Source organism: Aquarana catesbeiana, linkage group LG01, assembly GCF_042186555.1.
Source record: "Aquarana catesbeiana isolate 2022-GZ linkage group LG01, ASM4218655v1, whole genome shotgun sequence".
NCBI lineage: Eukaryota > Metazoa > Chordata > Amphibia > Anura > Ranidae > Aquarana > Aquarana catesbeiana.
In genome coordinates this window covers 48,926,502-48,953,077 of record NC_133324.1, presented here as the reverse complement: position 1 = coordinate 48,953,077, position 26,576 = coordinate 48,926,502, and the positions used below count along the sequence as shown (strand labels likewise).

Here is a 26,576-nt window from a genome sequence, read left to right as displayed (position 1 = left end):
TCAACTAGACCTATAAGTGGTTGTCTAAGCCCACATCACATAGGCTGAGAGACTGGAGAGTGCGACATCTGGTGCAGATGTGCATGGCAGCCAATCAGCTTCTAACTTCAGCTTGTTCAATTAACCACTAGCCAACCAGCCGTAGCAGTTATACTGCGGCAGGTTGGCTCGGCAAATCGCCGTAGCAGTACGTCGCTCCTTTAAGACGTGACAGCAGGTGCACGACCATGCCCGGAGCGTGTCCCCGGAGCCGATGCGCATGCCTAGCGGGGGCGCGATGACCACCAGGCACCCGCGAATGCTCGTGACAGAGCGAGAACCGGGATCTGTGTGTGTAAACAGACAAATCCCGATTCTCTCAGGGGAGAGGAGATAGATCGTGTGTTCATACTAAGTATGAACACCGATCTCTCTCCTCCCCTAGTCAGTCCCTTCCCCCCTACAGTTAGAACACACTGAGGGAACACAGTTAACCCCTTGATCGCCCCCCTAGTGTTAACCTCTTCCCTGCCAGTGACATTTACAGAGTGATCGGTGCCTATTGTTAGCTCTGATCGCTGTATAAATGCCACTGGTCCCAAAAAAGTGTCAAAAGTGTCCGATGTGTTCGCCGCAATATCGCAGTCATGATAAAAATCACAGATCGCCGCTATTACTAGTTAAAAAAAAAAATAATAATAATAAAAAGGACATAAATCTATCCCCTATTTTGTAGATGCTATAACTTTTGCGCAAACGAATCAATATACACTTATTGCGATTTTTGTTTGACCAAAAATATGTAGAAGTATACATATCAGCCTAAACTGAGGAAAACAGTTAATTTATTTTTTTTAAATTTGGGATATTTATTATAGCAAAAACTACAAAATATTGTGTTTTTTCAAAATTGACGCTTTTTTTTTTTTTGTTTATAGCGCAAAAAAATAAAAACCGCAGAGGTAATCAAATACCACCAAAAGAAATCTCTATTTGTGGGGAAAAAAAAGAAATACATTTTGTTTGGGTACAACATCGCACGACCGCACAATTGTCAGTTAAAGTGAGGCAGTGCTGCATCCCAAAAAGTGGCCTGGTCAGGAAGGGGGCAAATCCTTCCGGGGCTGCAGTCTGCTCACATAATTTGTAATAAAAACATATTTGCCATTCTGAAGCTTCCCTCCAACCACCTTGCATATTATTTTATATATACTGTGATTCTGCACTTGCCAAATATGCTGCAGAAATCTCCCTCCACCGAGTCTGGCTGCGTCCAGTTCAACTGTGGGCAGCTGAAGCTGCTGCCTGTTCACTTCCTGGATTTACACAGACACACAGCTCCAGCTCTGCAGCTCTCAATGGCCCTCTTATGACTCATCCCCCCCTCCCTTCCTGGTAAACTCTCAGGAGAGTGAGATCTGTGAATGTCATAAGGCTAATGCTGGCCATACATATACGAAAAATCGGAATTTCGGAAAAACGAACGTTCGGCCGTGAGCGCAAACGATGGTGCCATCATGTAATGACCGGTAAATCGTTCAGTGGACATAAATAAATAATTTTTTTGTTTGTTTTTTAAATATACCTAGTGCAGACAGTTCGGACAGGAAACACATTAACCTTTCAATTTATTGTTCGTTCGGCAGAAAATTTCCAAACTTGTCATTCGTTTTTTTCGGCTCGAAAACGTCCAAACGATTATCGATTTTGCGCCCATTGACTGGCCGAAAAACGAATGAACGTTCTAAATGACCGAATTTCGGCCTATTTTTCGTATAGTGTACGGCCAGGATTTGCCTAGGCCAGGGATATGCAATTAGTGGACCTCCAGCTGTTGCAAAACCACAAGTCCCATGAGGCATAGCAAGACTGACCGTCACAAGCATGACACCCAGAGGCAGAGGCATGATGGGACTTGTAGTTATGCAAAAGCTGGAGGTCCGCTAATTGCAGATCTCTGGCCTAGGCTAATGACCAGACAAGAAACAGGAAGTGGGCTGTATAAGGTATTTAATGGCAGAAAAAAAAATGTAGATGGAAAAAATGAAAGAAATGACTGAAGTTCCACTTTAAGCTTTGACAAAAAAAAAAAAAAAAAAAAAGTTTGAAGCCAATTGGTTTCTATGCAGAGCTGCACCAGATTTTGCACTCTCCAGTTTTAGTAAATCACCTCCACAGTCTACTGTTGTCACCAACATAAACCAAACCTGAGAACTGCCATGCAGCCATCTCTGGAGTTCATATATGCAGGAGACTGACAGCACTGAGATGCTTCTTTTTCCCCCATCTATAGTATTTGGTTGGGGCAGCGTTTCCCCAAGTCCAGTCCTCAAATCGCTCCAAAAGGTCATGTTTTCAGGATTTCCCTCACATGAAAACAGCTGTGGTAATTACTAAGGCAGTGAAACTGATCAAATCACCTGTGCAAAATAACGGCAAGCCTGAAAACCTGACCTGTTTGGGGGCGCCTTGAGCACTGAAGTTGAGAAAACACCGGGTTTGGGGTTTTGCCTCTAAATCCTCAACAAAGTGAAAATATGTAATCTGTTTTGCATTGCTTTAGCAACAATCTGATTCTACTTTTTTTTTTATCTCAGGATGCCATTTAGGAAAGGCCGCGCTTCTCCTTCAACACCCGCAAACATACAAAATACCGCAACTGCTATACACAAAGTTCCCAAGTAACACGCAGCGCAGAACGCTTCCCCCCCTCGAATCCACATTGTGTAGCTCTAATTAAATGCTCCGAGACCCCTGGACTGACCTTTCCAACGGGAGACAAAAGACGGAGATTACAAAAAGCCAAAATGAACTGATGCTGGAGAACCGCCCCCCCTGAGCGCGGACGGGGGGAGGGCGGTGGGGGCGCAGTCGCTGTGTCTTATAAAAACTGCAGTGACAAACCTTGGCTCCCCGACCGCCGCTTGGGGGAAACGAAACGGCATTCTCCAAATGTTCAGGTGTCATTTCTTTTTTTCCGCGAGAGTGGTATTTATAAAAAAAAAAAAAAAATCCAAAAAAAAAAAAAAAAAAAACCACGGCCCCGGCGGGACAGCGCCGTGCCACTACGACCCTGCAGCAGCTTTCTGTCACGGGGGCAGTGTTATTAAAACAGAACGCTGTTCCATGCGCGGCATCGAACGCCAATTTACGATTACCGCGAGAGGGGGAAAAAAATAAATAAATAATTTTAAAAAATAAATAAAAATAAAAGAACAAAGTTCTGGTGGATTTTACGGTTTTCTCCCTTCCCCTGGATCTGAGCGCAGCATTATAAAGATGTCCGATTTTTTTTTTTAAAACATTTAAAATTCAAATTGTCTTGAGAACGGGATTCATCTAAAATTTATTCGCAGAGACTGATATTTAGCCGGCTGCTAATCGGAGCCGATTGCTCTTATACGCGAGCTTTATTCAACTTTCCAAAGGTTTGAGAACACAAAGGATGACATTTCGGGTGCCGGGCTCGAGTGTGTCATTAAAATGAGATTGAAGCGGGAACATTTGCACTTTCCGCAGAGAAAGCTTGGGGTTTGTTAGGGAGATGGCGGCCGCGGCGGCGGAGGAGGGAGGAGGAGGGAGGAGGGGGAGGGGAGGACGTGTCAGGGAGCCGGAGACTGAGCATCTCCCCTTATTCTCCATTGAAGGAGCGCCTGCTTTTAGATAACAGTGGGCCAGAAATAACGTCGTGCATTACTCTGACAGTATCTCTACACTCCTTTCACAGCACACATTTACAGATATGGAGTTGATCTGAAAGTTTTTGATGCAGCTTTCGCATTTTTTTTTTTTTTAGGGTTTTTGCTGTTCCATATTTCTAACATTGCGCTTTGTATTCAGATGCATCTCCTCTTCAGTGGCTGTGCGTATGTCAGCCCTCTTTAACCACTTAAAAAGAGGAATGGCAGTCTGCTCACATAATTTGTAATAAAAACAATCTTTGCCATTCTGAAGCTTCCCTCCAACCACTTTGCATATTATCTTATATATACTGTGATTCTGTACTTGCCAAATATACTGCAGAAATCTCCCTCCACTGAGTCTGGCTGCAACCGTTTTAACCACTTCAATACCGGGCATTTTCACCCCCTTCCTGCCCAGGCCAATTTTCAGCGCTGTCACATTTTGAATGACAATTGCGCAGTCATGCAACACTGTACCCAAATGAAATTTTTATAATTTTTTTTTCCCCACAAATAGAGCTTTCTTTTTGGTGGTATTTGATCACCTATGTGGTTTTTATTTTTTTGTGCTATAAACAAAAGAAGACTGACAAGTTTGGAAAATAAAAACACAATATTTTTGATTTTTGCTATAATAAATATCCCAATTTAAAAAAAAAAAAAAAAATTCCTCAGTTTAGGCCGATATGTATTCTACATATTTTTGGTAAAAAAAAAAAAGTTTTTTCTCAGTTTAGGCCGATATGTATTCTTCTACATTTTTTTTTTTTTTTTTACCAAAAATATCGCAATAAGCGTATATTGATTTGGTTTGCGCAAAAGTTATAGCGTTTATAGAAAAGGGGATAGATTTATGGCATTTTTATTATTATTCTTTTTTTTTTTTTTTTTTTTTAACTAGTAATGGGGGCAATCTGCGATTTTTTTGACTGTGACATTATGGTGGACACACACATCGGACACTTTTTACACTATTTTGGGACCATCGTCATTTATACAGCGATCAGTGCTATATTGCTATATATGTGCTATATATCAGATGCATCATTTGTTTTCATGTATCTGATGTCTTTTTTAACTATTCAATATCCCAAAAACATATATTGATTTGTACGTTTATATGTATTCTATTCGTTTTTGTAATAATAAAATTCTTTTTAATTTAACAATTTTTCTAATCATTACATTGCCCCTAAAATCCCAATTTGAGGTATATATTTGGTCTTTGGGGTTAAATGTGTTACCTAGGGAGTGATTCTAACTGTAGGGGGCGAGGACTCACAAGGGGAGGAGATCGATCAGTGTTCCTCTGTACTGGGAACACACCATCGGTCTCCTCTCACCTGACAGGACTTGGATCTGTGTGTTTACACACACATATCCATGGTCCTGCTCTGTAACGAGCGATCTCGTGTGCCGGCGGACATCGCGGGCCGCCGGAGGCGCGCACCCGCTCCCGAGTGACACGGCGCGCTGGGAGGCCGTCTGACGTTTGCTAATGAACATCTGAATGATTCAGATGAGACCAAAATTGAGCTCTTCGGCATCAACTCAACGTGTTTGGAGGAGGAGGAGGAATGCTGCCTCTCACCTCAAGAACACCATCCCCATCATCAAACATGGAGGTGGAAAAATAATTCTTTGGAGGTGCTTTTCTGCCAAGGGGACAGGACAACTTCACCGCATCAAAGGGACGATGGACGGGGCCATGTACTGTCAAATTTTGGGTGAGAACCTCCTTCCCTCAGCCAGGGCATTGAAAATGACCCAAAACACACGGCCAAGGCAACAAAGGAGTGGCTCGAGAAGAAGCACATTGAGGTCCTGGAGTGGCCTAGCCAGTCTCCAGACCTTAATCCCATAGAAAATATGTGGAGGGAGCTGAAGGTTCGAGTTACCAAACGTCAGCCTGGAAACCTTAATGACTTGGAGAGGATCTGCAAAGAGGAGTGGGACAAAATCCCTCCTGAGATGTGTGCAGACCTGGGGGCCAACTACAAGAAACGTCTGAACTCTGTGATTGCCAACAAGGGTTTTGCCACCAAGTACTAAGTCATGTTGTGCGAAGGGGTCAAATATTTATTTCACTCATTATATGCAAATCAATTTATAACTTTTTTGAAATGCGGATATTTTTGTTGTTCTGTCTCTCACTGTTAAGATAAACCAGCCATTAAAATTATAGACTGATCATTTCTTGGTCAGTGGGCAAATGTACAAAATCAGCAGGGGGTCAAATACTTTTTTCCCTCAATGTAGATAGGAAAGAAAATAATATTTACTTGTTTTAAACGTTTTTTTTCTTTTACATTTCTTAAGTTACTTTGTTATTTTTTTTGCCTAGGATAATAATGTCATAACTTCCATGAGTATTCAGGAGGGGGAGGGGAAGAGGAGGGGTTTTTTTCATCTAAGCACACCCTCTCCTGCATGCATGCTTGAGCTAAGGGCAGATGAATTGCAGGAAGTAAATGCTACATGAATCATTTGCCCTTACTCAAGATGGCCACGGCCTGAAATTGGGAGGGGGGGGGGTTGTTTTTCAACGGGCAGCAGCATTTTTAGGACTACTTAGGTTTTAGCTGAAATTCTACTTTAACCCTTTCACTGCCAAAGCAGTTTTTGCACACATGCTTACTAAAAGAAAAAATCACTTTAGGCTTAAGGACTACATAGCCCCGAAAACATATATTTTCTGAAAGCAGACACCCTACAGAACAATATAGTGATAGTTCTCATTTTTTGTGTTACACGATATTATCGCAAAGGTTCAGGTAATGCAAAATTCCAGTAAAATATATGCAAAGGCTAATTTTAGGGCACAAAAATGCCAAAAAATACCTAATTTTTTGGGTAAAATATAAAAGATGAGGTTGTATCGAGTAGATAGACACCAAACATGTCAAACCTTAAACCTTAAAGGGGTTGTAAAGGTAAACATTTTTTCACCTTAATGCATTCTATGCATTAAGGTGAAAAAACTTTTGGCAATACCGCCGCCCCCAGCCCCCCCGTTTTACTTACCTGACGCCTCGAATCTTCGCTGCTCGTTCTCGTCATCTCTATTGCAGCTCAGCCTGGTCGCTGATTGGCTGCAGTGGATGGATTGAAAGCAGCGCAGCCATTGGCTCGCGCTGCTGTCAATCACATCCGATGACGCGGCGCGCTGGGGGGGCGGGGCCGAGTGATACAGCGAGCGGCTATAGCCGCCGGCTGTATCACGGGAGCGCGCCCGCAAGCACTCACCACCATGCGAGGGAGCTCGCATGAAGGTGGTAAATGCTTGCGGGGAGGAGCTGAAACAGCCGCCGAGGGACCCCAGAAGAGCAGGTTCGGGGCCACTCTGTGCAGAACGAGCTGCACAGTGAAGGTAAGTATAACATGTTTGTTATTTTTTTAAAAAAAATAATTTTACCTTTACAACCCCTTTAACCTGGGTATGCTGGCCGGGGGCACTGAGAGGCGGACCTGGAAGTGACGTTAAACACGTTGCTTTCTGGGTCAGCAACAAAGGAGGGGAGGAGAGCGGATGTGTCCCCCCCCCCCCCTCTTCCCCTCTAACCGGCAGCACCCATGTGGGTCCTGGGGCCGGCAGAGTGACAGGAAGTGATTTCCGAGTGACTTCAAGAGATCCGAAGCATCGAAATGCAACAAAAGAAGAAAAAAAAGTGAAAAAACAAACTTTGTACTCACAAATCCTTTCCCCATTGAAGGACACAGCTTGATCATAATTAAAGTGGAGTTCCACCCACTTTTACAACTCTTCAGCATCCCTCAATAAACTGAGCACTGTAAACGAATTGGATATTTTTTTATTTTTTTTTTCTCAGCACCTACTGTATATCTGCTGTATTCATTTTTCACTTCCTCCTCCCCGGCCGTGGCCCATCACATCATTTCCTGTTTGCAATGCCTTCTGGGAAGGGGCGGCAACTTCCTCTGACACTGTCGCTGCTATGGAAACCTGACCTGAAACCTATTACACTGCTTGTGCTGCACTGAGCATGTGCGAGATCTGCAAGGATGAGATCCAGGAAGAAATACATCTTTCTGGCTTCAGATGCCCACACTTAAGATGGCCACGGCCTGCTGTAAGTTTATAAAATAACAAACTACTGCTATAAACTAACAAAACAGACCTTAGTTTACAGACTAACTTTACTAGAATACATTAAGATTGTGTATTATAGGGGTATTTTTATTTAAAAAGTATCATTTCGGCCGGAACACCACTTTAAGCAATGTCGTTTTTAGTGCCACCTACAGGAGGAATTGTGTCCATGCCTCCTGTAGGCAGCAGTATAACCCTACCTTTGTTATGATCCTTTAAAAGTATTCTCAGTCTGAAGGCACTCCAGTCTTGTAGCTTAATGAAGTTCTGATCATACAGAGTGGTGTGGACACAATAATAGCCCCCGGCATTGGGGTTAATAAATAACATCCCCAATTAAAAAATGTGCAGCGCCGAAAAATTAACATGAGTAACAACCAATGATATAAAGTGAACAAAAATTAAAATATAAAGTCCAAAAAACACAAATGAAAAAGAAATAAAATTTGTTTTAGTTTGTGTGTTTTTAGAAACTTTATATTTTAATTCTTTTCACTTTATATCATTGGTTGTTACGCATGCAAATGTTTTGGCGTTACACATTTTGTGAATATTGTTTATCAGTCAGGTATATTGGTTATCTGTGCCAGCGGCCACTTCATCACAGCGCAGAGATATATCTTTTTAATAATAACCTCCAGCAGTGGTGTCAGCAGAAGAAATAACCCCTGCATTGGTATCAGTGGGCGCAATAATAACCCCTGCACTATGTCAGTGGGCACAAAAATAACCCCTGCATTGTGTCAGTGGGCACACAAGTAACCCCTGCATTGTAAGTGGGCACAATAATAACCCCTGCATTGTGTCAGTGGGCACAATAACACCCATCATTGGTATCAGTGGGCACAATAATAGCACCCAGAAGTAGTGTACGTAAAACACAATAGAAGCCCCCCCCCGCAGCCCCTCCCCTCCAGCCACTGATGGTCATGGCAATAAAACTTAACCCCCTTCCCATTGGTGATAACCGCGTGCCATCACACCGTGCCGTGCCGCTCTCTTGCTCCCCCAGGCTGGGAATTCTCCTGTACTGTGTACTTATCTCATTCCAGAGCACTAAGTGGCCTTTCTGTTCGCTGTGTCCTTCCTCTAATATTAGGATGAATCAATTCTGACAAGTTTTCCTGACACCAAGAGAAAAATGGTGACAGGGGAGGGCCCTCCAGCTGATTGGCAGCCTCAGCTCTGTTCCTGTGTGCTGTGGGGGTGTGCCCCTTCCCTCCAATCAGCTCTCAGAGCTCTCTCCTCACTGGGCTCTGCAGTGTGTAGATTTCAGCTCTCCAACCTGTTTTCTGACAGCTAAGACAAACTTTATAAACCTAGGACTTTGAATAAGCAGTGCAGGTACCTGAATTACACCTGGTGTTAGCCTCTTGCAGTCTCTGTACAGCAGAGCTCAGACTGGGCGATGGAGAAGCAGAACAATCAGTTGTATGAGCACAACTTACTGGCTCCTTGTGTGGTGGCTTCCTCTCCCAGTATGAGCTCTGCTGTGCATTATACTTGTGATGACAAGGAGCATGCTGACAGGAGTAGAGACCAGCTGACTGAGTAATGAGCTAATCAGTCTGCTGCTTCCCCCTTTTGCTGAATAATCACAGGCTGTGGGAGGAAAAAGACCTGTTGCCAGACACAGGGCTGTACTGTGTGGCAGAGCTGTGTAAATCTCAGAACTGAAAAAACAGAAACCCTTCAGGCAGATTAAACGGCTCCAAATACACTATATTACCAAAAGTATTGGGACACCTACCTTTACACACATGAACTTTAAAGTTGTTGTAAACCCTTTTTTGTTACAGGTAAACCTATAATAATGCTTACCTGTAGCTACCCCGGATATCTCCTTAACCTGGACGGTTAAGGAGATACCCCCTGTATCTGCCGACATAATCGCCACATGCGCACTGAAGCAACGGCACGTACGTGAGCGTGCCATCACCGGCGGCTCCCATGCGCGGGAGGGACGGCATCGCTGCTCCAGCCAATCACAGGGCCGCAGCCGCCATACCTGGAAGTAACTCCAGAAGCGATGTCTCCGGTGGGAGCGGGGTACGAGGACCGATACGGGGGCTTCAATGCCTTTGTCTTGCAGGTTTTTTGTTTGGATTGTGGATTTACAACCACTTTAATGGAACCCCAGTCTTAGTCCGTAGGGTTCAATATTGAGTTGGCCCACCCTTTGCAGCTATAACAGCTTTAACTCTTCTGGGAAGGCTGTCCACAAGGACTGTGTCTATGGGAATGTTTGACCATTCTTCCAGAAGAGCATTTGTGAGGTCAGGCACTGATGTTGGATGTGAAGGCCTGGCTCGAAGTCTGTGCTCTAATTCATCCCAAAGGTGTTCTATCAGGTTGAAGTTAGGACTCTGTGCAGGCCAGTCAAGTTTCTCCACCCCAAACATGCTCATCCATGTCTTTATGGACCTTACTTTGTACACTGGTGCGCAGTCATGTTGGAACAGGAAGGGGCCATCTCCAAACTGTTCCTACAAAGTTGGGAGCATGAAATTGTCCAAAATGTCTTGGTATGCTGACGCCTTAAGAGTTCTCTTCACTGGAGCTAAGGGGCCAAGACCAACCCCTGAAAAACAACCCCACACCATAATCCCCCCTCCACCAAATGATTTGGAGTGGTACCCCAATACTTTCGGCAATATAATGTGGACGAGCGAGTTTTCGGGTGGAGGAACTTGGGTTGAGGTCAGAGCTGTGTGCAGGTCAGTCAAATTCCTCCACCCCAAACTCGCTCATCCACACTATATTGCCGAAAGTAATGGGGTACCCCTTCAAATCATTTGGTGGAGGGAGGACTATGATGTGGGGTTGTTTTTCAGGGGTTGGGTTTGGCCCCTTAGTTCCAGTGAAGGGAACTCTTAAGGCGTCAGAATACAAAGACATTTTGGACAATTTCATGCTCCCAACTTTGTAGGAACAGTTTGGAGATGGCCCCTTCTTATTCCAACATGACTGTGCACCAGTGTACAAAGCAAGGCCCATAAAGACATGGATGAGAGAGTTTGGGGTGGAGGAACTTGACTGGCCTGCACAGAGTCCTGACCTCAAACCGAGAGAACAACTTTGGGATGAATTAGAGTGGAGACTGTGAGCCAGGCCTTCTTGTCCAACATCAGTGCCTGACCTCACAAATGCTCTTCTGGAAGAATGGTCAAACATTCCCATAGACACACTCCTAAACCTTGTGGACGGCCTTCCCAGAAGAGTTGAAGCTGTTATAGCTGAAAGGGTGGGCCAACTCAATATTGAACCCTACGGACTAAGACTGGGATGCCAGTAAAGTTCATGTGTGTGTAAAGGGAGGTGTCCCAATACTTTTGGTAATAAAATAAAACCTTCCAGTGTGGCTCTGGTGCTGACTTTGTATATATGGAACGCTCCTGTCCCCGCTCTGCACATTGGTATGGACCGCTCTCTACATCCAACAAACATTATCTGCACCTCCGCAGAGGCGAGACGATTTGCATAATTGATTTGACCATTAAAATGTCCATTCTACTGTATTAGGAAATATACAGTGTGCTAATTGCTCTTCATTAGGAAGCCAGGCTCGGCTCCCCGCTGCCCCGCTGAGTACTTCAGAGATTCCACACCGCTTACATGACCCGCAGGCCTGTGTGACACGCTGGGAGTAGAGGGGGGGGGGGAGCTGGATCGGAGCTAGAGGTGGAAGGCAGCTGTGTTATTACACTTACACCAAGAAGGGGGGGGGTGCTGTGTTATTACACCCGGAGGGGGGGGTGCTGTGTTATTACACCAAGAAGGGGGGGGGGGGGGTGCTGTGTTATTACACCCGGGGGGGGGGGGGGTGCTGTGTTATTACACCTGGGGGGGGGGATGCTGTGTTATTACACCCGGAGGGGGGGGGGGGGTGCTGTGTTATTACACCCGGAGGGGGGGTGCTGTGTTATTACACCTGGGGGGGGGGATGCTGTGTTATTACACCCGGGGGGGGGGGGTGCTGTGTTATTACACCCGGGGGGGGGGATGCTGTGTTATTACACCCGGGGGGGGGTTGCTGTGTTATTACACCCGGGGGGGGGGTTGCTGTGTTATTACACCCGGAGGGGGGGGTGCTGTGTTATTACACCAAGAAGGGGGGGGGGGGGTGCTGTGTTATTACACCCGGGGGGGGGGGTGCTGTGTTATTACACCTGGGGGGGGGGATGCTGTGTTATTACACCCGGAGGGGGGGGGGTGCTGTGTTATTACACCCGGAGGGGGGGTGCTGTGTTATTACACCTGGGGGGGGGGATGCTGTGTTATTACACCCGGGGGGGGGGGGTGCTGTGTTATTAAACCCGGGGGGGGGGGATGCTGTGTTATTACACCCGGGGGGGGGGTTGCTGTGTTATTACACCCGGGGGGGGGGGGTTGCTGTGTTATTACACCAGGAGGGGGGGGGTGCTGTGTTATTACACCTGGGGGGGGGTGCTGTGTTATTACACCTGGGGGGGGGATGCTGTGTTATTACACCTGGGGGGGGGGGATGCTGTGTTATTACACCCGGGGGGGGGGGGGGGGTGCTGTGTTATTACACCAAGAAGGGGGGGGTGCTGTGTTATTACACCTGGGGGGGGGATGCTGTGTTATTACACCCGGGGGGGGGGGGTGCTGTGTTATTACACCGGGGGGGGGGGGATGCTGTGTTATTACACCCGGGGGGGGGGGTGCTGTTATTACAACCGGGGGGGGGGGGTTGCTGTGTTATTACACCGGGGGGGGGGGGGTTGCTGTGTTATTACACCAGGAGGGGGGTTGCTGTGTTTTTACACCCGGAGGGGGGGTTGCTGTGTTATTACACCGGGGGGGGGGGGGGTTGCTGTGTTATTACACCAGGAGGGGGGGTTGCTGTGTTTTTACACCCGGAGGGGGGGGGGGTTGCTGTGTTATTACACCAGGAGGGGGGTGCTGTGTTATTACACCCGGAGGGGAGGGGTGCTGTGTTATTACACCCGGAGGGGGGGGGTGCTGTGTTATTACACCAGGAGGGGGGGTTGCTGTGTTTTTACACCTGGAGGGGGGGTTGCTGTGTTATTACACCCGGAGGGGGGGTGCTGTGTTATTACACCCGGAGGGGGGGTGCTGTGTTATTACACCCGGGGGGGGGGGGTGCTGTGTTATTACACCTGGAGGGGGGGGGGTGCTGTGTTATTACACCAGGAGGGGGGGTGCTGTGTTATTACACCAGGAGGGGGGGTTGCTGTGTTATTACACCCGGAGGGGGGGGGGGTGCTGTGTTATTACACCCGGAGGGGGGGGGGGTGCTGTGTTATTACACCGGGGGGGGGTTGCTGTGTTATTACACCCGGAGGGGGGGGGGGTGCTGTGTTATTACACCAGGAGGGGGGGGTTATTACACCCGGAGGGGGGGGGGGGGGTGCTGTGTTATTACACCCGGAGGAGGGGGGGTGCTGTGTTATTACACCCGGAGGGGGAGGGGGGCTGTGTTATTACACCCGGAGGGGGGGGGGTGCTGTGTTATTACACCAAGAAGGGGGGGGGTGCTGTGTTATTACACCCGGGGGGGGGGGGGGGTGCTGTGTTATTACACCGGGGGGGGGGGGGTGCTGTGTTATTACACCGGGGGGGGGGGATGCTGTGTTATTACACCGGGGGGGGGATGCTGTGTTATTACACCTGGGGGGGGGGATGCTGTGTTATTACACCAAGAAGGGGGGGGTGCCGTGTTATTACACCCGGAGGGGGGGTGCTGTGTTATTACACCTGGGGGGGGGATGCTGTGTTATTACACCCGGGGGGGGGGGTGCTGTGTTATTACACCGGGGGGGGGGATGCTGTGTTATTACACCCGGGGGGGGGGGGATGCTGTGTTATTACACCCGGGGGGGGGGGTTGCTGTGTTATTACACCCGGGGGGGGGGTTGCTGTGTTATTACACCCGGGGGGGGGGGTTGCTGTGTTATTACACCCGGGGGGGGGGTGCTGTGTTATTACACCTGGGGGGGGGTGCTGTGTTATTACACCTGGGGGGGGATGCTGTGTTATTACACCTGGGGGGGGGGGATGCTGTGTTATTACACCCGGGGGGGGGGTGCTGTGTTATTACACCAAGAAGGGGGGGGGTGCTGTGTTATTACACCTGGGGGGGGGGATGCTGTGTTATTACACCCGGGGGGGGTGCTGTGTTATTACACCTGGGGGGGATGCTGTGTTATTACACCGGGGGGGGGGGGGGGGTTGCTGTGTTATTACACCAGGAGGGGGGGTTGCTGTGTTTTTACACCCGGAGGGGGGGTTGCTGTGTTATTACACCCGGAGGGGGGGGGGTGCTGTGTTATTACACCCGGAGGGGGGGGGTGCTGTGTTATTACACCCGGAGGGGGGGTGCTGTGTTTTTACACCTGGAGGGGGGGTTGCTGTGTTATTACACCCGGAGGGGGGGGGGGTGCTGTGTTATTACACCTGGAGGGGGGGGGGGTGCTGTGTTATTACACCAGGAGGGGGGGTGCTGTGTTATTACACCCGGAGGGGGGGTGCTGTGTTATTACACCCGGAGGGGGGGGGGGTGCTGTGTTATTACACCCGGAGGGGGAGGGGGGCTGTGTTATTACACCAAGAAGGGGGGGGGTGCTGTGTTATTACACCCGGGGGGGGGGGGGGGTGCTGTGTTATTACACCGGGGGGGGGGATGCTGTGTTATTACACCGGGGGGGGTGCTGTGTTATTACACCTGGGGGGGGGGATGCTGTGTTATTACACCAAGAAGGGGGGGGGTGCCGTGTTATTACACCCGGAGGGGGGGTGCTGTGTTATTACACCTGGGGGGGGGGGTGCTGTGTTATTACACCCGGGGGGGGGGGGTTGCTGTGTTATTACACCCGGAGGGGGGGGTTGCTGTGTTATTACACCCGGGGGGGGGGGGGTGCTGTGTTATTACACCTGGAGGGGGGGGGTGCTGTGTTATTACACCAGGAGGGGGGGTGCTGTGTTATTACATCCGGAGGGGGGGTGTTATTACACCCGGAGGGGGGGGGTGCTGCGTTATTACACCCGGAGGAGGGGGGGTGCTGTGTTATTACACCTGGAGGGGGGCTGTGTTATTACACCCGGAGGGGGGGGTGCTGTGTTATTACACCCGGAGGGGGGGGGGTGCTGTGTTATTACACCCGGAGGGGGGGTGCTGTGTTATTACACCCGGAGGGGGGGGGGTGCTGTGTTATTACACCTGGGTGGGTGCTGTGTTATTACACCCGGATGGGGGGGGGGGGTGCTGTGTTATTACACCCGGATGGGGGGGGGGTGCTGTGTTATCACACCCGGAGGGGGGGGGGTTTCAGCTCACCTGATGGGAAGGGACGCTCCCGGCTCCAAGGTCAGACAAAGAACGGTTCAGCTTGTCCTGCTGCTCGGACAGGTACTTCTGGTACAGGCTCAGCATCTCCTGGCACTCCCGGTACTGCTGCTGCAGAGGTGGAAGGGACGGTTAAGGAAAATTCGGAAATAAGTTTAACATGCGGCCCTGCAACAACAATATGGAACAGCAAATCTAGACAGACATATACACAATGCAATAGTATTAAAATGAACCAGTCTTCAGGTATAGAGTCTATACATGCTCAGTAATGGGTCAGCGTATTTACATCTTGTAGGTACAAAGTACAGACAATGCCTCTATCTGCTTCTCTCTCCAGCGCCATCTTTGTTCAGGAATCACCTTGTGTACACCATATATGGCTTGAATTTTGCCCGTTTGCCTAGGAACACCCACACCTTCAGAATGTTATCCACCTATCAAGGCATTTCGATATTTGCATAACTCCGCCCAAGAGCCCGCCCACTTTTTGCATCAGGACTGAATGAGGACTCTTAAAGAGGAAATAAACGTCCTCTGCTGAACATAACATAAAGGTAAGCTTATAGTAAGGCTAACCTATAGGTAGCGTAAGGGATCATTTATACTTGTTTCAGCACACATTTACAGCTAGTTTACACTTGCTTCAAAACAAGGCTTCGGACAGGCTTTGTTAAAGCTTTCTGAACACCAGTCAAAGCTCCTGTCACTAAATAAAATGGTTAGCTTACAGTCCTGTTTACACCTTGCTTTTGCTTTGCTTCAAAAATTACACCCCATGTAGCTTTAGTGGTACTTCAAAGCCTCAATAGAAGTCTATGGCAAAGCTCACTTGAAACCCCACCGAAGCCTCAACGAAGCCCCACCACAAAAGGCTCATCAAAGCCCCACTGAAGCCCCACCAAGGGCTCATCAAAGCCCCACCAAGGGCTCATCAAAGCCCCACCAAGGGCTCATCAAAGCCCCACCAAGGGCTCATCAAAGCCCCACCAAAGGCTCATCAAAGCCCCACCAAAGGCTCATCAAAGCCCCACCAAAGGCTCATCAAAGCCCCACCAAAGACTCATCAAAGCCCCACCAAAGACTCATCAAAGCCCCACTGAAGCCCCACCAAAGGCTTATCGAAGCCTCACTGAAGCCCTGCCAAGGGCTTATTGAAGCCCCACCAAAGGCTCATTGAAGCCCCACGGAAGGCTCACCGAAGCCCCACCGAAGGCTCATCGAAGCCCCACCGAAGGCTCATCGAAGCCCCACCGAAGGCTCATCAAAGCCCCACCGAAGGCTCATCAAAGCCCCACCGAAGGCTCATCGAAGCCCCACTGATGCTCCACCAAGGGTTCATCAAAGCCCCACAGAAGCTCCACCAAAGGCTCACAGAAGCCTCACCGAAGCGCCAAAGGCTCATCGAATCCCCACCGAAGTGCCAAAGGCTCATCGAAGCCTCAAGCAAAAGCAAGATGTAAACCGCACTGTAAGCTAATCATTTTATTTAGTGACAGGAGCTTTGACTGCAGTCCAGAAAGCTTTAACAAAGAGTGTCCAAAGCCTTGTTTTAAAACAAGTGTAAACTAGCCCTTAATATCTCCTAAATGTGCACCGTTTAGGAGATATTCACATTACTGGCAGCCGGTGACATCACTGGCGCATGCGCTCCAAAGGGACAGCCACCAGTGCCATTCCTTCCGAGCCCTGTGCCGTGAAATGGCGGCTCATGCTCGGGAGTGACATCATCGCTGTTCTGGCCAGTCATAGACCTGCGAACCCGGAAGCAATACAGGTGAAAATGGAAGCGGCTGCAGCGTTGACATCGCGGCTCTGGAACAGCTTCGTTTTAGGGTTCCACATAATATGCTAGTATACCATGCATACTAGCACATTTATAAAGTTTACCTTGCAGGAAGAAGGAAAAAAAAAAAGGTCGACGAGGAGTACTAAGGCATTGTGATATGATGTTTTCAGGAAGCCGTGTACAGCACCCTGCAAGCCCCTCCCACCAGCCATGATCTGCCTGCATTGCATAAAGAAGCACAGAGACCCAATAATGACATCAAAGGATCTGAAAGGATAAAAAAAAAAAAAATGTCATTAGCCCGTTGATGGAAGGAGAAATGAGGAACCAGGGAAGGAAACATTTATGCGGAGTAAACTTCAGTACACAAGTAGTATAGCAAAGAAAACTGCTTAACCTCTTCATGTCAGTGGTACACATATACGCGGCCTCCCAGCGATTGTAAACTGATGGACAATTTTTCTTTTTGTACCTGCAAGGTAATGCATCGCATACTAGCACAATTATGTTAAACTTACCATAAAACAAAATCTCTTCCAGCGCTGAGATGTCAGAGCTGCAGGTGCCATTATCTTCACCCGTCTTGCTTCAGGGTTCGCGGACTCCGGCTCTGTGACTGGCCGGAGCCATGATGACATCACTCCCGCGCATGGGAGCCGCCGCCGGTCTTGGCACATTGCTCTGAAGAAACGGCGGCGGTTCCTTCAGAGCGCATGCACCAATAATGTCACCGGCTGCATGGAATGTAAATATCTCCTAAACGGTGCTTGTTTAGGAGATCTTCACACTACCTATAGGTAAGACTTATCATAGGGAATAGCAAGAGATGGAAGTTTACTTCTACAAGAACGCCGAGAGGCCACATATATGTGCACCAGAAGGTAAACAAAGGTGTGTCGAGAGCCTTGCGCGCTCCTTGTACAGCTACTAGTGGCTACCTGTGATTGGGAGCTTTCTGATCATGTGACTGCCAATCAAGGAGGTGACATGATTGGAAACCCCGCCCACAGGCATCAAAAACCTTGGGAGGCGCCAGCGTTGGGGGATAAAAGTATATGTAAACCCTCCCCTTGTAAAACAACCCACTCCGTTTAAAAATCGAGATGAAAGGGAAAACGTTTGCGTATAGATATATCTATATAGAGATATATCTCTATCTCTATAGAGATATATCTCTATATAGAGATATATCTATATCTCTATATATAGAGATATATCTATATCTCTATATATAGAGATATATCTATATCTCTATATATAGAGATATATCTATATCTCTATATATAGAGATATAGCTATATATATATAGCTATATCTCTATATATATATATATATATATATATATTATATAGATCTATATCTATATATAGATCTATATATATATATATATAGATCTATATATCTATATATATATCTATATATATATATATATATATATATATATATATATATATATATATATATATATATATATATATATATATATATATATATATATATATATATATATATATATATATATCTCTATATATATATATATATATATCTCTATATATATATATATCTATATATATCTATCTATATCTATACACGCACACACCACTTCAGCCCCGGAAGTTTTGGCTGCTAAATGACCAGGACATTTTTTGCGATACGGAACTGTGTCACTGTAACTGACAATTGCGCGGTCGTGCGACGTTGCATCCAAACAAAATTGATGTCCTTTTTCCCCCCATAAATAAAGCTTTCTTTTGGTGGTATTTGATCACCTCTGCGGTTTTTATTTTTTGCACTATAAACAAAAAAAGAGCGACAATTTTGAAAAAAAAAAAAAACACACACACAATATTTTGTACTTTTTGCTATAATAAATATTCCCAATTTTTTTTTTTAAAAAAAAGCTATTTTTTTTTTTCTCAGTTTAGGCCGATATGTAGAAGAATATGTATTCTTCTACATATTTTTGGTAAAAAAAAAAAATCCCAATAAGCGTATATTGATTGGTTTGTGCAAAAGTTATATCGTCTACAAAATTGGGGATAGATTTATAGCATTTTTATTATTTTTTTTTTTTTAACTAGTAATGGCGGCGATCTGCGATTTTTATCGGGACTGCGACATTATGGAGGACACAGACACTTGACACATTTTTGGGACCATTGGCATTTATACAGTGAACAGTGCTATAAAAATGCACTGATTACTGTAAAAATGTCACTGGCAGGGAAGGGGTTAACACTAGGGGGTGATCAAGGGATTAACTGTGTTCCCTAGCGTGTGTTTCTAACTGTAGGGGGAGGGAACTGACCTAGAGGAAATGACAGATCGTGGTTCCTAGCTATCAGGGACTCACAATCTGTCGCTCCTCACAGAACAGAACAGGGATTTGTGTGTTTACATACACACGTCCCTGTTCTGCCTCTCGTGCCTGCAATTGCTCGTGGCCGATGGTCATGGCGACCGTGAGCATCGGCACCCCCGCAGTGCAGCGGGCGTGTGCGTCTGCTATCCCGCTTAAAGGAGCCGACTTACAGCTACGACGGCTCGTGGGATCGTGCCGACCTGCCGCAGTATAACGACGTCGGCAAGCGGTTAAAGAAAAAAAAACAAACCCCCCCCCCTTTTTTTTTATCACATTCCCTCTATACTCAGCTGCATAAGAGCTGGGGGAGGATAAACAGCAGCTCACTGGTCCTCCTAGTGAATGGCTGTACAGGGGAGGGGGGACAAGTCAGATCATTGGAGGAGAGCAGGCTGAGCTCCCAGCATAGCTAGAGAACCACAATGTGCTCTCCTGCCTAGCATGGTCAGTTTTTAATAGGAAAGCACTAGGGACTGGCAGGAACACATGCAGCGGATGGACCAGCTTCCTTCCACAGAAACATACCCATTTATATTCCACATTTGGCTTCCCAAAGCGAAGTGAGCGATTACGTTTATACTATGAGCGCGTTATACTTTTTTTTTTTTTATACCAGGTCTGCTTTGAGAGTAAATCGCACGGTAAACACATAAACGTATGACAGCAGAGGCGACGCAGGGGGGCTCTTCACATCCTACCAATCTGACAGGTGGAATAGATGACAGGGCAGCAACATGGGAGGAAAACAGCATGCTACGCTGTACTGCCTGCGTCCTCCCCGGCAGGAACGCGTCTAAGGTGAGAGCTGCCTTTTCGCAGCGTTCGCCTTAATTTCATGTTTGCAACAAATTTTCGCATGTAAAAAAAAAAGTAAAAAAAAAAACAAATAAAATGAACGCGGCGTAATTCAGCTGTCATTTCCTCCAATTGCTCATAATTGTAACTATAAAAAAGATAATTTTCAGCCATATGTGCATCTGTACAGACAGCGAGTGGACAATTCCACCGAGAGGCACGCTGAACCAAACGCGCCCTCTAGTGGCCAGAGTTCAGCATGAGCCGAACAAGGCGAACGGGAGGAGTCGGTTTTTGGGAGAAAAAAAAAGAAAAAAAAATACCAACAACAAAGAATTGATTTTAATGTGAGAATTACGCTTCAAAAGCAGCTTTCATCACTTACGCGATGATGTATGCAAAACATCTCGGGGGTTTGGAGATGAAGGAGAAAAGTAGAAGAACGGTTTTGATGGAGAACAATGGGGTGTATTTTAGCAGCTGGAAGGCCTGCAGTAGTCTGGACCTGTAAACAGAGCAATCTATACACAGCAGCTGCTGCTTATGCTGGGCTGAGAGATAGTTATCCACTTAGATCTACAGAGATTGCGTTTTATCTCGCCGCAGCTGGTACCGTTCGCCCCATTTCCTGGCGATGCGGCCGGCACTTTTGTTTGTCTACAGCCCGCTGCAGCGGTTCCCATGTCCAGCTGCTGACGTCCAGCGAACATCTGGGTCCAGCTGCAGCCACCCCTACAAGCATCTGTGCCCAGCGCCTGTGTCCTGCCCAGGACCGCGCCATTGTGCAATCAGTCCTGACAGGTGCCAGTAGGTGGCGATGGAGGGCTATGATGGCACCCACACCAAGGGCTCATTCACACAAGCGGCCAAGGAGGTGCTAAAAACCAGGAGACACGGTTTTACCAACCCCACTGCCTACCTGAACACTAATATGTAGCCACTCAGGGCTGTACACGTGCCGCTGCACTGTGCTTCGCATGACCAGCGATCTCCAAGGTCTCATTTTGCTCAGAGCAGAGATCTAGGACTCAGTCACCGCTCTGCTCCTTAAACACTCACTGGAGTACCGGGGGGGGGGGGGGGGGGGAGTACCAGGGCAGGGGGGGACTACCAGGGCAAGGGGGGACTACCAGGGCAAGGGGGGACTACCAGGGCAAGGGGGGACTACCAGGGCAAGGGGGGACTTCCAGGGCAAGGGGGGACTTCCAGGGCAAGGGGGGACTTCCAGGGCAAGGGGGGACTACCAGGGCAAGGGGGGACTACCAGGGCAAGGGGGGACTACCAGGGCAAGCACAGCTGGCTCGTAGCCATGCGCTCAGTGGCAGAGCCAGCTGTCAATCAGGCAGCCAGGTGTATCCCGACTACATTGTTGGGATCCTTCCAGAGCCTGGAGCAGCTCTGCCCCGTTGGCTGATGGACTGTCCGCTGACTCTGGGTCACAGGGGAGCAAAAGTGCACTCCCGTGATGACAAACAAGAGATGTATGGACAAAAAAAAAAAAAAGCTTTGGCCACACTTCTCTTGTAAGACATAGAGCCTCAGCATTTCCAAATGAATTAGACATCACCAACTCATTTGAATGGAATATTTACTCTCTTTCCAGAGTTGGAGGCACACTTAGGAACTTATCTAGTACAACAAATAAAAAATTAAAATTAAGAAAATAAATCGAAAACCTCCATATACACAATCCTTTAACCACTTTTGATCCAGAGGAAGGCAAAAAAATAAAACCCTAATAAAGCAGCGGCCCCCAACATTTTTTGCACCAGGGACCGCTTGTGGGTGTAGCTAATTTTTCCAGGGACTGGGGGGTGTTCACTGAGTCTCACAACCCCCCTTTATATCACAGTTCCACCTTTAAGGCAGTCCCAAGGGGATGGCACTGTAAAGGAGCACTGTGATAAAAATCATAGTCCTCCTTGCAGTCATGCCCCACCCCTCAAATCACACTGCCCCTTGCAGTCATGCCCCCCCCTCCTCAAATCACATTGCCCCTTGCAGTCATGCCCCCCGCTCCTCAAATCACATTGCCCCTTGCAGTCATGCCCCCCCAACCACAGTCATCCTTGCAGTCATGTGTCTACCCCCTTCATTTGCACTCATGGCCCCCCCTTTCCTCGTTAACAAAAATTGTGCCCCTTCCTATCTCTACCTCCCCCTGCAGTCTTACCTTCAGCAGGGCAGAGGTAGTTATCAGCCTGTGTCTATTCTCCCAGGTCTCCAGTACAGCCGCCAATGTCATCCTATCAGCAGGGTAGGGGGCAAGAGGAACTGCAAATCGGGACAGAGGGTGGGAGCTGCTAAAACTTATGTTAACAAGCAGGTGATTACCCGCTTGTCAATATGAAAAGTCTCTTGCTTTGTCCCGATTTACAGCTGGGAGAATAAACACAGCACGGTCACGATCCATGACAAGACTGGTCACCATTAACACCCGGCGGCCCGCTTATCAACAGGCCACGGACCGGCACCAGTCCGCGATCCGAGGGTTGGGGACTCCTGCTATAAAACATGGTCCAGTTTGTCCAGCAGGAAAAAAATTAATTTCTTCCTGATCCCCCAGGGGGCAATTGAATATTCACTGGATCAACTACCCCCTGGTGTGATATTACCCATAAATGTTAAAAGAGAAGTATGGGTTTGCAAAAAAAAAAAAAAAAACACCTTATACCCACTTAGATGGATGCAGCATCGATCCAATGCTGCATGAGTCCCCCCACCACCTCTGCGCTGAAAATGGAGTGATCAACCACCTCTGATCACTTTGTTCTCCCTTCCGCTCTGAGCAGAGAATGGTGGCCCTCAGTCAGCGGCTCTCAGTCAGCGGCTCTCTGCTCTGCACCCTCCAGTGCTCACTGGAGCGCCGGAGTGTGGAGGGAGCAGCTGGCTCAGTCTCGCAGCTAAAAGGCTGAGCCAGCTGCCAGTCCAGGCATCTGAGTTGATCACAACTGTAAAACTGAGATCTTTCCCCAGCCTGGACTAGCTGAGTGATGTCAACCACAGCGTGCCAAATATTTGTAATAAAATCCATAACTAAGCCCTCGTACTGGAAAGTCTGGAGACCCCTGGCCTAAGGCACTGCTGCTTTTGACTGATTGGTTGAACTAGATGGACTTTTTTTTTTTCAACCTGACTGTAACTATGCTAGTCTGAGGAGAGTCAGAGTGAGATTTGGCAGTATCATCCAATCACGAAAAGTCGGCAATGAGGTGAAAGTGAAAATATTCTTCTTTATTAATACAAAGGGTAAAAATGTTCCATAAGACAAGCAACACTAAAGCATTTCAGTCTATGAAGACCTTAATCCTAGATCTAGGATTAAGGTTTTCATAGACTGAAATACGTTAATTGTTGCTTGTCTTATGGAACATTTTTATTTCTTGTATTTTTAAAGAAGAATTTTTTCACTTTCACCTCGTTGCTGACTTTTCACGACTGGATATTTATGCAAGCAGCTGGAGTCTGCTAGTCTGGCATGGTGATACAACAGCTCTAGCCTGGGAACTGTTGGATCGGGTTGCAGCACCTCATCTTTGCTTTGATTTGGTATCAGCACAGTGCTGCTCAGCATTCTCCTTGCTGGAGAAGAAGCTGTAGCTGAGGACCTACAGTTCAAGGATCTCTCTTCCTTTTTGAAGATCTGAGTTTCCTCCATCTCTCCTCCTGCTTTTTGATAATCATGATGAAAAAAAAAGTCCCGCTCCTCTACCAAGATGGCCATCTCCCTGCCAGTTATTAGAAAACCAGTCATCAGGGAAGCAAAAAGTCCAGCCCCACAAAGACAGTGAAGATCAATACTTTTTTAGTCAGTAAAAAACTAAAGAGACCATATCCCGACTGTAAAATTGGGATCTTTCCCCAGCCTGGACAGCAGGCTTTAGCAAATATTTGTAAAATCAATACTTCAACCCTCGTACTGAAAAGTTTGGAGACCCTTGGTCCTAAGACACTGTGGCTTCTGACTGCTAGTCTGAGGAGATTTGGAGAGATCAGTACTGTGCTGCTCAGTGTTCTCCGTGCTGGAGAGGAAGTTGTACCTGAGGATCTGCCATGTAAGGATCTCTCTGCTTCATCTATACCAGAGATAAGCAATTAGTGGACCTCCAGCTGTTGCAGAACTATAAATCCCATGAGGCATAGCAAGACTGACAGCCAAAAGCATAAAACCCAGAGGCAGAGTCATGATGGGACTTGTAGTTTTGCAACAGCTGTAGGTCCGCTAATTGCATATCCCTGGCCTATACTATGGATCTGTGCTTCCTCCACTTCTCTTCCTGCTTCTTGATAATCAAAAGCCCTGCTCCTCTACCACCTCCCCACCAGTTATTAGAATACAAGTCATCAGGGAAGCAAAAAGGCCACCTCCGCAAAGATAGCGAAGATCAGTACTTTATTAGTCAGTAATAATGAAAGAAAACCACATCCTGACTGATGTCGGCTGGTCCAAGCTCGGGATCTTTCCCCAGCCTGGACCAGCCGACATCGGGCTTTAGCAAATGTTTGTAAAATCCACAATGCAGCCCATGTACTGAAAAGTTTGGAGACCCTTGGTCTTAAGGCACTGCGGCTTCTGACTGCTAGTCTGAGGAGATTTGGAGAGATCAATACTGTGCTGCTCAGTGTTCTCCTTGCTGGAGAGGAAGCTGTACCTGAGGATCTGCAGTGTAAGGATCTCTCTGCTTCATCAATACTATGGATATGTGCTTCCTCCACCTCTCCTCATGATTCTTGATAATCAACCTAAAAAAAAAAGCCCTGCTCCTCTACCACCTCCCCACCAGTTATTAGAATACAAGTCATCGGGGAAGCAAAAAGGCCACCTCTGCAAAGACAGTGAAGATCAATACATTTGTATTCATTAATAATGAAAAAGACCATATCTTATACTGGTGATCAGCCACCCCCCCCCCCCCCCCCCCCCACTTGTCTATTTGGGCACAGCTTCCACAGCACAGGTCCTCTTTAGGAGTGTTTGTTTTTGGAGATGAAAACTCCACAAAAGGGATACCCCCATTAAACCCAGCATATCACCAAAACCTGACCACCTGTGCATTGGGTGAGGGAGGAAGGTACAAACCCTCTTGACATAAAATGATTAAACAGTGCAAATTAATAGTAAAAAAAAAGGTTGCACAAGGTTAGCGGACAATAAATCGCACTTCTATACACCCCACTTATAAAAGGAACTTTCTGTTTTTGCTCTGAGCGATCCCTCAGCAGCACAGCAACGAAGTACCATGAGGTCCATCTACAGCGTACGATCCATCAGGCCTGGAATTTACAGCCACGCTTCCTCACCTAAGTGACTGTTTGGCTCCAGCATAGACCTGTCACTCTGCGCCGTACAAAGCGCAGCTAGACCGTCTCCACCAGCCTATAGGTTGGTGCGTTTCGAAGCATTCCAATAAAAAATTCATTATGAAGTAATTAACTGGTTAATTATTTATGTAAAGTCCTCCTTTCTTTGTATGCAGGAGATTGGCCCCATTATTTACAGATAACGCGGCAGGGAAGGTTCGTGTGAGGTGGCTCGAGCGCGCTCCCCCCCCCCCCCTCCCCCGGTACGTCAGCACCTGAGCGATAAAAGCCAGGGCACGGAAAGTGTCATTTCTCCGTCAAGTATTAGTATTCACCGAAGAGTGTTTACTAAGATTTCCCTCCGGACAAAGCGGGAGAAAGGAAGAGAGATAGACTCCGGTAATCTTCCCTCCACACCTGCCGAGTATTATTTTCACTCTGTTAAAGAGCGCCAGGCTGATATGGGGAGCCAGAAACATTATACCCCCCCCCCAAAATTACCATTTACATCCTAGGAGGACACAGAAGTCTGGGAATGGCGTGAAGAAACGCTAGGAGTCTGCATTCACTAACAAAGACAAAAAATGTTGCAGGACGTCATGAAAACAGGTGAAGAACTCCAACCCGAGGGTCAGATCTTCCTTTAGGCTCCTTTAAATTTGCAGCAGCTCTTGACGCCACTCTGAAAAGTCATTCTTGGTGAATTGCTTTTGAGAGAGGGCAGCTGGCAAACTATATGTCGTCCCCTTAGAACCTGCAGAAAAAAAAAAAAGGAGGGAGGGTTTTTTTTGGAACTTTACATGAGGCAATGAATGGGTAGATCAGGAGTAGGCAACCTCGGCCCTCCAGCTGTGGTTAAACTACAAATCCCATCATGCCTCTGCCTCTAGGAGTCATGCCTGTGATTGTCGGGGTCTTCTTGCAATGTCTCATGGGACTTGTAGTTTCAAAACAGCTGGAGGGCCGAGGTTGCCTACACCTTGGAGTAGATTCATCCGCCTCCATCCCTATTGTTTTACAACGCCAATAGAAGGAAAGGGTTGGGACTTTAAATGAAGCACAGCTAAGAAATAAAAGTTGTAAAATCACACGATAATAGATTCCAGAAGAACATACATTGATTAAAAAAATAACATGATAAGATAAAGAACACCTTAACAATTTATTATGCATAGAAATAACATGATTTACAACCAATCTAGGGACAATAGATACATTGGTATATG

General features: G+C 47.2%; 1 protein-coding gene across 2 annotated transcripts in view; it reads right to left on the bottom strand.

Annotated features, from left to right (window-relative positions):
* Nucleotides 1-26,576, bottom strand: part of KIAA1328 (KIAA1328 ortholog) — a 289,603-nt gene that overhangs the window by 140,446 nt on the left and 122,581 nt on the right. For both annotated transcript variants that reach the window (XM_073618414.1, XM_073618423.1), the window contains exon 6: nucleotides 15,095-15,222. In XM_073618414.1, the coding sequence (XP_073474515.1) occupies nucleotides 15,095-15,222 (128 nt within the window). The remainder of the gene's footprint in view (nucleotides 1-15,094; nucleotides 15,223-26,576) is intronic.